Source organism: Glycine max, chromosome 2 (genome assembly GCF_000004515.6).
Source record: "Glycine max cultivar Williams 82 chromosome 2, Glycine_max_v4.0, whole genome shotgun sequence".
Taxonomy (NCBI): domain Eukaryota; kingdom Viridiplantae; phylum Streptophyta; class Magnoliopsida; order Fabales; family Fabaceae; genus Glycine; species Glycine max.
Genome location: NC_016089.4, coordinates 28,259,788 through 28,272,822, shown reverse-complemented (window position 1 = coordinate 28,272,822; position 13,035 = coordinate 28,259,788). Strand labels below are relative to the sequence as shown.

The window sequence follows — 13,035 nt, the reverse complement described above, 5'->3', positions numbered from 1 at the left end:
CAAACGAGGAAGATGACAGTTTCTACAGTAAGCTATCCTTATTATGCCAACCTAAGAGCTTGCAACAAGGCCCAATTTTTTCCATCAGAAGAACAATATCCCCTAACTTTGTTTCCTTCCTCAAGGAGGTGCCAGACCATGGTTAACAATGTCCCATTAAACGCCAAATCCTTCGCCTTCTTGTGTGAATAGCCTATTTTTTGTTGGATCCAAAGCCATATTATATTGGTCATGTAAGTATTTTTAAGAGTTTAATAAGTATGTATTATCAGTGAAAAAAAATTATTAACCAATTTTGAAATAGATTTTATAAAAGTTGATAATTTTGTCATGATTAAACAATAATATAAAATTATTTTATGTCAATATATAGCTTATTTTTTCTATTTTTAATCACTGACAATATGTATAGGTCATTTTTGGTGAATTTAAAGTCATGTTATAGAAGTAAACAATTTTAGTATACATGATAAGATGTGAGTAGACGCCAGTATAAATATGTGTAAAGTTATTCTACTCTATTATTACATTGTATATTCTCTCTAACAGTATAAGTGTGTATAGGTCATTTTTTTTTTTTGGATCCAAAGCCAAGTTATCATGTTAGTGTTTTTAAACCATCGTTGTTATTCTTTGGATTCTGAGTGTTCCACTTGGTCTTGTTATTGCAGATACGCCACACACCAAATCTAGTAACAACAAATTGCACCGCCTAAAGGGATGGCAATTTTAGTCGTTATTCTCTCGAGAATGGCCTCATTCCAGGATTTTTTTCCCTCCATGGAAATAGGAACAAAGACAAAAAAAATCTGAAATAGATTTGAAAATAGGAATGGGGATTAAAATAGGAACAAAGACAAAAAAAATCTGAAATAGATTTGAAAATAGGAATGGGGATTAAAATTTCTGCCATACAAGATCTCAATTAATGTAAATAATTAGGTTACTGTAAATTTTATATTTACCTATATTTATAACAATATATAAAGGGATACCAAATTAAAATTTTAATGTCTATATATTTCTTTGCTCATTTTTCCCTTCCACATGCTATTGATGTACTTCCCCAATTTCAATTTCTCTTTGAAGTAGTGTTACATCATATTAAACATCTGATTAATCCGATTAAAATAAAATACACTACTCTTTTTCATTGAGTTTATTTTAATGATTAAATATATAATTTAAACTTTGTTAAAAGAGACTTAAATGTATTAAATATCTTTATTGTTTTTTCTCAAAAATCTTGCGATAATTTGTTACTATTAATTATTATTATTTTTTTACAGTTTTGTAACTCCCCCACAAAGAATGGGTACAATACAATAAATTAAAATAACACTTCAAAGTGGAATGATGGGAATGGGAAGGGGACTCCGTATCCTAGCCCCCCCATAGGGTCATCCGATCCCTACAAGTTAACATCTCTGAGTCTTAGGAGCTGCCTATAATTTTATTCATTCATTAAATGGATCCAAATGTACACTATTGTAGGACCACCCTCAAGTCAATGCTATGTATAGGTTCAGTTGATCCTTCAATATAGAGTAGGCACACCCACACACAACGCTATCATGCCTAATTGGTCAAGTAAGGTTTGATCCAGAACTACATGTGATACCCACCTAAAGAAATCAATTTCATGTTCAGCTTCTGTGCACTTGTCATAAGCTAGTATGAGCCAGCAATGCAACAAGTTGGACTTAATAAAACAACTTCTTCAGTACACCCCTCTCCCACCATCCAGTCATGAGAGTCCTCATCTCATTATGACAACTGCATGAACAAAGAAATTTTAATTATTCTTATTACTACTATTATTATTTGTGTGTCAAGGAATATTGCTACTAGCTACTACCTTTGTTCACAATTATTGTGTTGCATTCGCACTCACTACTACTATACTACGTGCGTGGCATAAAATTGGAGTAAACTAGCTAACAAGATTTTCAATTTTTCATCGCCCAAAGATGCCTCTAATTAAACAATTTGTGCCCCACTATCGTTTCCAATTTCATCATCAATTTGCCAGTCCTTTAAATGCAGAAATTTCCCTATTGGCGCCCCTTTTCTCCTTCTGAGACAGAAATCAGAAATGGAATTTTGAATTGGCTTTTACTTAAACCCGTTGTTGTGAGTGTCTCAATAAACGGCCAGACTCTCACGTCAGTTTTAATCATGACAGCGATCAATTTAAATACCAACTTAGACATACATACCCCCTTTAACGACTTATATATATTGTGACAATTTATATTTTTTAATGCATAATTTTTTAATTAAAGCATCTTTGGACGACGAAATATGACTTTACTATTTAAAAATATCTATGATGTGCATAATATGTCTAAATGAGCTTTATATAAATAATTATAGTTTAGATGAATTCAATTGTTTTTTCGTCAACAGCGAATCCAGTTAAATTTGGAAATTTTTCTAATGGGGGAAAAATCTGACTCACTAGTTTTAACTTACTTTGGCACATTAAATTAGTAAGTCACTCAAATAAATTCGAATCTAAATCATAATGTTTATTCAAAATAGGATTGGATTGAATTGGACAAAGTATTTCAATTACTCCAATCAACTTTCAAAATCAGAATTTTTAAAAACTGCTAAAATTGATCCTAAACCAAAAATTCTATTTTTTATAAGAAAAATATTATTAAACCATTTTATTACATTAACTATTTTCTTTTCAATTTAACCAAAATTCAGTATTTTCTTAATTTTATAATGTATAGTAAATTAAAGCTTGTAATGGAGCAGGAGTTTGACTTCAAATTTATAATGAGAAATTGAGAATACACACTTCATCTCCTTTTTACTTATTTGATGGGGAGACTAGTATAGGATGAGCAATTTCATCCTCATATCTTAAAAACGGTAACCAATTCATCCCATTTCATCAAACTGTGCTTTTGATGTTTTAATTTACAAAATGGAAACAACAAAATCCACAGAGTTCGGTTAATAGTGTCAAATCAAATAACAAAATTCGTCCAGAAAGTGACGAGCTTAACATATATAGGTACTTCTTGAATGCAGTTCAAAAGAGGCCAAAATGATTGCATACCCTCCTTTTTCAAGCTTACAAGTAAATGATAGGGAAGACATATATTTTCTTTATTTTTATTGTCCCCAAGTACCCCTAACATTTTGAGTTTGATTTCACTATCGCAAGTGTCATATCAGCGCAATTGATTAGATCAGCATCTAACAACACCATAAGATGCTAACTCAACTTAATTGCCACCACTACTTCATTTTTCATTTATTGATTCAACAACGTTGGCTCTTTAGACTTAATTGCTTCTAATTTATAAATGAAGTGATTAAAAATGTACATAAAAAATAAAGAGGTGAATTTATTATAAATTTTAAAACAAAACTATGAATAAAAAAATAAATCTTTCACTTAAACCAAATAAGCTAAACAAGTATTGTATTAAAAGAGAAACACTCTTCTTTATGTGTCCTTATAATTCTTATTTTCCTGATAGAAATTAATTACTACTTTCAAAACGTGAATATTTTGTATAAATATCATAGTCAATAAACAAATCAACTAAATGAGTTTTATTTGGTTGGGACACATGTTTCTTTGAAACTCAAACCTAACCCTGATTGTGTTCATGTTTTATAGTGTTTTTTGGATTAAATTCATGGTGAGAAACAATTATTTTCATGATAAAGACAAAGCAACAAATAATTATTTTTATTTGTTTTGCATGTTATCACCATGATTTTGTGGAATAAAATTTATTATGTGATGTCATCCAAATATACTATTAATTGTTAAATTCACCTCTTTATAATAAGTTCACCCAAACATTAGGACCCATACATATTAGCCCGGACCCCAAGTACACTGAAACACCAATTTTATCTCATTTTTCCTCCCAACTTCCCACTAGTGACAAACATTTGAGGTGAATTATAGTAGAAATATGAGAGAAAAGAAAAAAAAAGTAAAGAGAAAAAAAAAATACTAGATGTGATAAATGATGTAATGAAAAAAAATTGAAAATAGGAAAGAAATTGGGATAATAGTGAGATGGCAGAGAAAAGTATATGAATGATTATAATTTTCCCTTCCCACATACCAATTCATTCAGCAGTAGAACAACCAAATGCCCCTTCAACAACTGACAACCAAATGCCCCTTCAACAGCTGCATACGACTAGATTTGATGCTATGTAAATAAATCTTACGAATAAAATTGCCATAAAAATAAGATTGACTTGAATTTTTGCTAGTTTTCTTTCTTAGTCGCTTCCCCTAAAACACTACACATTACACTTCAATAAATGAGCTTATCACAGCTTAATAGTAAAATATAAATAGGCATTATTCACATTATAAGCATTTCCGTATGGAGTAACAATATTATAAATGAAATTTTAACACTCCAAACCATCCACAGGAAGGTAATGTAAACAAAATTGCCAGAAGGTAATGTATTTTCCTTGTCAGTACACCCGAAAGGAATTATCAGAGCCTCTTGAGGTGCTGCCGAGTTTTGGAACTGTAATTCTCTTCAATATGTCGGGTGAGAAGCGAGATTCCATAATGTGAGGCACTCGAGGAGGCATAGTAGGATGTTACGGTAAGTTGAGTGAACTTTGGAAGCACATAACCTAAAAGTTTCACATGTATCTGCATTACTAAAAGGTATTCAAATTTCAAAGCATATAGTATCATCACCAAAATAAACTACAAGACTTGAACACCTAAGTGGTGTTTTCTTGTGAATACTATATAAAATATCACATAGCAAGTAACATATTCTAATATAAACATCAGTTCAACCTATGTGCAATGTTGATAACCGAGTCAGGAATTTCATACGCCAATTCTCAAACATGTAAATAGAAGAATAGTCAACTGAACCAGATAAAGGTGCACTTGCAGCAGTCTACTGCTGCAAAGCTCCATTTGAGTCACCTATTGGGTTTGCAGCTGTTATGGCATGAACTGCCATATGTCCTAAGCATCACAACTCGAGATATATGGTTGGCTTGGTGGTGAAGGGAGAAGGGAGGAGGTGGGGGAGAGGTTGTGGGTTTGAGTCCTCCCACTAACAAAAACTAACAAAATAACAACTACCATTTGCCGATAAAAAAAATAATAAACATCACAACCGCAATGCTTCTGTTGAATTGAAATCTGATTTGCATTTTGCATTTCTTTATAACAAAATCTCTTTTTTATCCTTGTTGGAGCTAACAAGAATTCTACTTTGCCCTTACATAAGCTAAGGAAGTCTCTACTAAGTACTAAGGTACCTCACTTCAACTCAGTTTCCACCAATGACCAATTTTAGGGTTTTGAGTAGCTTCTTCAAGTTCTCCAGACAGTCGGGTACACATATAATGTCATGCTGCTGGTGGCATGATGGCTGAACAGTGGTGAAATGAATTCCATTGGTGGCAACTGACATGTGATCTATTCAGGAAAGTTGTACTTCCACTGTTATAATACATTCCGCTTGGTGGCATGTTATGTTATTATCATCGATCACATGATCTGTTTTAAAGCTCCAAACCAGCTCTGGTTCAAGCAGGTCACTGCTGGTGTGATTCAGTTTTTTAAACACTGTGTTTTAAAAGAATAATAATTTATATTTACAAGGACAGACAAAGCAGTTCTACCTCCTTGAGATGGCTGTTTCACCTTTAATTTCAATCACACACTGAGACATAAATTTTAACTTCAAAAGCCAATAAATATGATGACAACTATTTAATCATTTTAGCGATAATAACTACAGATCTGTCAAAAACTAAGTCTTCTGAAAATTTAATCTATTAAATAGGTCATGAATGGTTTAATATCTCAAGCGACTTCAAAGTTGAAACCAAGACAGGTAGTTAATAGCCATGCAGGAAAGTTCATCAATCTGTGGGTGATGGCCTATGGCTGAGAGCGGTACGACTGGTGCAAATTTGTCTGTGGCTTATGGCAAGGGCTGAACTTGTTAGGAATTTAGGATACCAGAAGAAAAGCAAAATAGTAGGAAAAACTAGCAAGAACCAAAAGAAAACCCTTCAGTATTATATTTAGTTTAAGGGAAATAAATTTAAACCAAAAAAAAAAGGCTCCTACAGACTATGGAGATGAAGCTCTGGCCCCCTCCTCACTGGAGCATTTCGAAAGTAACACACCACTCATGGGCCTCTCACCCTAAAACCCACCTGACACTACCCCTAATTTTAAACATAACAAACTGTGTAACAACCTGCCACCTCAGCTCAGCCAAACATTTCCTGATTCTCCTCTTGATTCCCTTTCTTTATCCTTCGGTAAACCCTCCAAATTTTGGACCTTCTATCATTATGACCCAATAACTCTCCTTCAGATTCATGGGCCTTATCACTTCCCTCCTCTTGAACTGCCTTGTCCTCGAGACAAAAAAAGGGGAACGGATTTCTAAGAATGAACTCATTCTCTCAGGTAGAGTCATCAATAGATTTTCCCTTCCATTTCACTTACCACCGGTGTACAGCCTCTCCATGATTCAGGGTGTAAATTCCCACTTTTGTCCCCAACATTGTAGGGGTTTCTTACTTTAGTCCCTGAGATTTATAAAGTAAGATATTAGTCCTTGAGTTTGCAGAGCTCCAATAACTTTCATCCCTGACATTAATTCACATCAAAATCTAAAGATGGAGCAATGACCTAGCATGTTAAGTGACACGCTGGAGTCCAAGGTGAACCTTAAAACAATGTTGCATTTCTAAGTTCTGATAAATTCATTAGTCGATCCTCTTTTCTCTAAGTCAAACAACTCTTCAAAGGGATTCTTGAATCTCCTACTTCTCTCTTGAATTTTTCCCTATGTAAGACGATGATTTGAATAAGGATAAAGACGGCATCTTAATGATTAATAAGGAAATGTGCTACTCTTCAGCTCAGGTTATCAATCCAACAGGGTATTGGGAATCAAACATTGGGAGCTCCTCTTTTCTAATGGATATACAATACTCCTCTATGGTCTACCTCACTTCCTGATTAAGAAGGACCACAACCACTGAATTTCTGCTGTGGATCCCACCACCTGCTTCTCTGTCATCTTGATGGCTACAAGCAAGATCAAACAATGCCTTCAGCCATTGCAGCCTTGAAGGATTCCTGGAGCTCTACTAAGCAACTATCAATAACAGCAACCTTAGTCTACAACTGCAAGACAGGGACATGACTGTAGCTTCGCTTACCAAGATATTCCAATCACAATGGCAATTTGGCAGGTTAAACCACTGTTAGGAAAGCAGACAGAAAATTAAGCGAGGTGGCAGGAAAAACTTTGCAAGAACTGAATGACAACTCTCCAGTATTATTTAGCTTCAGTGAAATATACATAAACTAGATCAAAAGGCTCCTGCAGAGACGCAGCTCTGCTCCCCTCTTTACTGGAGTATTACAAAATTCACACACACCATCTACTCTTGGAACTTTCCCCAAAATGCATAACAAATTGTGTCTTACCCATCCTTCTTACCTTGATTCTTCCCTTGATTCCCTTCCTTCTTTGGTAAACTCTCCCAAACTTGGGCATCCTGTCATTACTACCCAATAACAATCATTCTTTGGGGTCATGGGCCCTTCCAGAACTCCTCTCCTTCCCATCACCTTGAGCGGAGCCTGGTCTGGGATCGAGCCCTTCTGCCCTTTCTAAGGATAATGGGTCACAAGATTCAATTTGTTCAAATCAAATACAAATGGGCCCTCTACCCTAGATTATCTTCTCCCCGTACAGATCCATGTTCCACCTCCTTTCAGTCCTAAATCAGTTAAGCAGCACCCGTCCCTTTCTTGGCCACTGGGTGTGGTTACTGGTTTGTTCCTACATTTTCAAACAATCTTCTTTCCTTTCAAATTATTTGTTGTTGCTTTGATGCTTCTTTACATTTCACTGGGTGTAGCTAACAGTTGATGATAGATGTTGCAAAAGAACATGTCCTTTTTTTTTTCTTTTGGTACTAAAACTAATGCCTTTTATATCATAAGTTACACCTTTAACTTGAGTTAAGTTCTGACTTTTCCATGCATTTTCAATTGAACTATTGAAGTTAGACAACATGTTAGTAGTAATTTTAAGTTATTTTGCCTATTTCAGTCATTTTATAATTTTGCATGTTGGGCTCTTACTTAAGATCCATGTTACTAGCACACATACTTGTCTCTTACCCATCCTTCTTACCCTAGGTAGTAGTATCTTGAGATTTACAACATTGATTCAAGTAACCAAAAAACAAAGCCAGAAACAAATGGAGCATGACCTATCATTTCATGCTTCTTTTTATGTTAAAGCCACTACAACACAATAGTTTTCAAATATTCAGCAGTGAGCACTATTAAAATTTGAAGGCCCTAATATAAATCTAAGAAATAGGCTAGAACAGAAGTTACCTCCAAATGCTGCACTTAGGCCGGAGAATATCAACAATGGAGGAATCTGTGAACAAATTATAAAAGAAATAAGTTAGCTCTAGAAAATAACTGAGCACTATGGTACATCACTACATCACTACATCTAATCTGCTAACTATAAAAGAAAAACATAAAGACGATGAAACCAACTTCTATGACAGGTCTATTCAAGGCATCAACAAAGCATAAAGTAATAGTAATTGCAAAGGAAACTCAGAAGGCAATCAAGGACTTCGTACCCCAACAACAAAAGGAAGCCACTTCGGTCCCTTCAGACCATTTTGAAGAAGAGGTAAACCTACAACCAAAGATTAATTAGCAATACCTTCACCAAAGAAGGTACATGGATTTTAATATTAATCCACCAATAGCGCAAAGAGTTTAACACCATCAATAAATAATTAAATACTATAATACAATAACAACAAAGCCTTATCCAGCTAGGTGAGGTGATTACATGGATTAGACGATGTCATTCAGCTCAATTAAAAACCTATGTTTTAGAGACGTTATAATACCTATTAAAAATATTATAATGCCAAAGTAAGTAAAAAGAAAATCTTAAAAATATTTATCACAACAAAATGACCTGAATTTAATGCTGAAAATAAAATAGACACCAACTTCATATCAAACTTCATCTCATATGATACATCATAAAGATAAACACAAGAAAATAACGTTACCTGTATTGAAACCATGAACAAAACCAAGCATACCACCAATCCCCGACCCAGCCTATTCAACAGCAAACACAGAAAATAAGCAACAACAACACCACTCATACAATAAGCATATTGTCAGAATTTAAGCTCAAAAATGGTTAGTCTCATCTTTGAAGTAAAAAAAATAAACTCAAATTTTTTCATTAATCTTAATTTTATTAAAATATTAATATTAATATTATTGTTATCATGGATTCCATCCCTAAGTCATGCGCATGAAAAAGTATCAGTTGGAAGAGCTCAATTCCATTAGTCCTTGCATTTCGGCCGAGGATACCTTGGTTCACACAAAAAAAGAGAGAAAAAAAACTCAAACCGAAGCGAATTAGGAAGAGAGGAACTTACGACGGCAGTGGCGTCGTGCAAGACGGGAGTGATGGTCCACTCGCCTCTTTCCTGGTCGCAAAACAGAGACAATTTCGTTGAGTCAATTCATCGAACAGCTTATTTGCAGTAACACACAAATACGTTGCGAAGAGAGAGAGAGAGAGAGAGAGAGAGAGAGACAGACGAAATTAGGGTTGAGGAGAGAGAGACAGACGAAATTAGGGTTGAGGAGAGAGAGACAGCGAGGGCATCGAGCGGAACCGAGGCCAGGGTTGATGGTGGGATCGTGGTGGAGATTTCCGGTCCTTAGTTTCTCTTCGTACACCTCTCGAGTGCCCATTTTCTGTGTGCTACTACTTCGATCGGTGTCAACCACTCGGAGATTTAGACGGGGTATAGATTAGATGAGACTTGAGAACGAATCCTCACGTTTTTTTCGTATTAAAAGAAAAATAAATTGTGTTTATCTCTTTTTTTCCTTTCTTTTAATTTTATTTTTTATTTTTATATAATAATGTGTTTATCACTTTCTTTCAACTTTTGAAGAAAAAAAATGTCCCTCTAGTAATTTGCTTTTCTAAAAAAGTTATAAAAACTAAAAATTATTTTTTATTTCATCACAATTATAAAAAAAATATTTTGAAAGATAATAATTTTGTAAAACCTATTTAAAAAACATGTTTAAAAAATTGTTAAATTGTGAACTTTCCGAGTATCAGAGCAAGTCGAATCTTTTGACTTGTAAGTTATGTATCTTCCATGTTTTTTTATGTGTTTTATGTGAAAGTGATTGACATTATTTGAAGTATGTTAATTATTTTGGTCACTCGCTATACCATGAATTCTAGTTGTTGTCAAATTTGAGATGTATCATCTCAATAATTTGTGCAATGCAAATGAGGCACTATGACAAGTGAAAACAAAGATCTAGAACAATTGTCATTGATCTCCTTTTGTTATATGCAAGTCTTAAGAACTAAGCTTATTTCTTATGTTTGAAAGATGTATAGTTATTTTCAATTTTTTGATTCTTACTTGGATGCTTGCATGTATAATTAAGTATAGGATGTTTCAATGCATGTCTCTTCCGATTGATATGATGGCCCTTAAGTGGGAGTGTTGTTGTACATACTATGGATTACTCTTAATTGTTGCTTTATATGAGGAAGTTCCTTTAATTATCATGCATAAGTACCTTTCCTATTCATTAGAACATGAAATGCACATATGTTTTCTAGATGAAGAGTGTAAAATAAGTGTATCAGTATGTGTGCATCCTTTTTCCCCATGTTTTTTTATTGATGTTTTATATTTTGTTTGATTTAATTAATTCCAAGCTTGTCGTATTGGTGTTTAATATCTTGTCTAGATATGATTTGTTTAGAATAAATGGAAAGTTGAATGATTCACATGATCAAAGGGTGAGAGTGAGAGAGATAAGGGTTTAGGTATGGAAAATCTCTTTATTGTTATGAATGTATGAGCAATCATGCATGCATTTATGTATGGGCCTCTTGGTGTGTGTGTGTGTGTGTGTGTTTCTTTGTGTTCTTTTATGTGTACCTTTATGTGTGTGCATGTGTGTGTGAAGGGAATGAGATTTTTCCTAACCTTGGAATGCTTAATTCATATAATCACTATGTGTAAATTGTATGTTGCATTCATATTGATGTTTTATTGTTTTTGAGTTATTGTAATGAGGGATTTATGACATCATCATATTTCTCTTTAATTGCTTATGCTTGTTCTTTATGTTTTCCATGCCATTGAGTTGTTAGTAGAAGATCATAGAATTGAGAGTTAAGTGCTTATCTAGCTTGAAAATGTAAATAAGGGTACAATTGTTTTCACATAAGGGGATGATGACCTTAGTCTTAGCTAGGCTAGGCCAAGTGAGAGATGTTACCTTAGATAGTTCTATGTAACAGGCACCTTGTGGTAAACCCCCACATATGTCCTTAAGATGAGGCTAATAAGAAATAAGTAGACATACCCACCTAGTAGCAACAGTGGTAGTGTAGAGGTAGAGCCACTTAGAAGAGCAATAGTTGATAAAAGTATATCTCCTAGAATTACCTACCTCCTAAATTGGCACTGGAGTTAAGTTAACCACCTTAACCAACAATAATGCTTAAGAGCTAAGCCTAGTCTAAAGAAGGAAAGTTGTAACAAGTATCCCATGAATAGAACAAACCCACCATTGAGTTTATGAAACTAATATAAGAGTTTACGAGATTCATAGAGGCCTTAAGAGTATAATCATCCCAAGAGGAATTTGAAAGAAGTCATTGAACTCCTTATAGTTGAGATTATCTTTGGCTATTAATGTATTAAGCTTAAACTAGCCAAGAAAAGTAGAATGGAAGAGAAACACTTTTGGCCTAAAGCGAGTACCTAAAGAATATGTCTAGTGAGAGAATAAAATGGTTTTGGTGAGTATCTACCTAGTAAGAGATGAGGTCAAAATAGTTACCAACCTAGTTAAGAATTAGAAGAAGAAAAAAACATAGGAAGGGAAAGTTTAGTCCGAAGTCATTAAAGAAGAGGACTATGTGGAAATACAGGAGTATATGTGGATGCCTTACAAGAACCAGATGCTAGGATCTTGAAAGAAGAGACGATGATAGGTATTTACCTAAATAAGAATTATTTGAAAGATAGTCACCAACTAGTTTGTGTATGTATTAGAATCCTCTTTTGGAAAGTGGAGACTTTTTAAGTAGAAATTAAGGAAGGATTACATAAACTCATAAGAATAAACCTTCTATTGAAATCTATAAGAAGAATTGGATGGATTGAGAAGATTTCTAAATAGAATTCAAGTGGAAACTTAGAATATTTTAAGCAAGGTCCCATTTACAGAATGCCTTTGAGAAGTTATATGTGGAGGGCTCAAAACAAGAGTTATGAGTTAGAAACCATAAGTATGAGACCTAGTTATGAGTTATGAGTTTTCATGTCATATTTTGTTGTCCTTAGGATCCATTGTCACAATCAATGATGAACCACAAACCAATTATTCAGGAACTACAATTTACAATCATGAATAATCACAAAGTAAACCTGAGACGTGTAAAATTACACTGTCCTCAAGGACTTATCCGTGTAATATGTGCAAGTCCCTCAGTATATAACAAGTTCTTCCCAAGATTAATTTGAGACAACAAAACTAGAAAACTCTTTTTGTGAGAAAACCTAAGAACCCACACAGAGAAGGAACAAAGGGTCTTCTCCTATTCTCTAAACTTTCTTCAATATAAATATTCATTGTAATTAATTAGAAATAATGACTTTAATTGGAAATAATGGTTATTTAATATAATTAAAATAGATAATAATTACAATTAAAACATGAAATTAATTTAGATTAAAATATGTAATTAAAAAGATTAAATGGTATATTTTCCTTTTGAAATGTCTTAACCAAAATATACAACAATCTCACACATATTTTAAAAGGTTAAAGAAAACATTGTAAGAAAAGATAAGAAATTCATGAGTTCTCTTTCTCTTGGATGTAATGCATGGGACCTGGTGTAACAAGCTATT

At 33.7% G+C, this 13,035-nt stretch overlaps 1 protein-coding gene across 6 annotated transcripts; it reads right to left on the bottom strand.

Annotated features, from left to right (window-relative positions):
• Nucleotides 1–4,152: 4,152 nt before the first annotated feature.
• Nucleotides 4,153–9,918, bottom strand: LOC100305518 (uncharacterized). 6 transcript variants are annotated; one of them, NM_001249561.3, is made up of 6 exons: nucleotides 9,701–9,899; nucleotides 9,505–9,555; nucleotides 9,121–9,172; nucleotides 8,674–8,732; nucleotides 8,414–8,459; nucleotides 4,153–4,641 (listed from the first exon to the last, which is right to left on the bottom strand). In NM_001249561.3, the coding sequence occupies exons 1-6, from the start codon at nucleotides 9,824–9,826 to the stop codon at nucleotides 4,496–4,498; spliced, it is 480 nt and encodes a 159-aa protein (NP_001236490.2). In that variant the 5' UTR covers nucleotides 9,827–9,899; the 3' UTR covers nucleotides 4,153–4,495. The 6 variants fall into 6 exon arrangements, with proteins under 6 accessions (NP_001236490.2, XP_014618225.1, XP_014618229.1 ...); XM_014762739.3 differs by having other exon boundaries at nucleotides 4,335–4,668; nucleotides 9,671–9,918; XM_014762743.3 differs by having other exon boundaries at nucleotides 4,335–4,660; nucleotides 9,671–9,918.
• Nucleotides 9,919–13,035: the final 3,117 nt, after the last annotated feature.

Coding starts and splice junctions, on each gene's coding strand:
- LOC100305518 (XM_014762739.3), bottom strand. CDS start 9,826: ATGGGCACTCGAGAGGTGTACGAAGAGAAACTAAGGACCGGAAATCTC. Junction 9,556..9,670: donor CTCTCCTCAACCCTAATTTC/GTCTGTCTCTCT, acceptor TTTTGCGACCAG/GAAAGAGGCGAGTGGACCAT. Junction 8,733..9,120: donor TGTTCATGGTTTCAATACAG/GTAACGTTATTT, acceptor CTTTGGTTGTAG/GTTTACCTCTTCTTCAAAAT.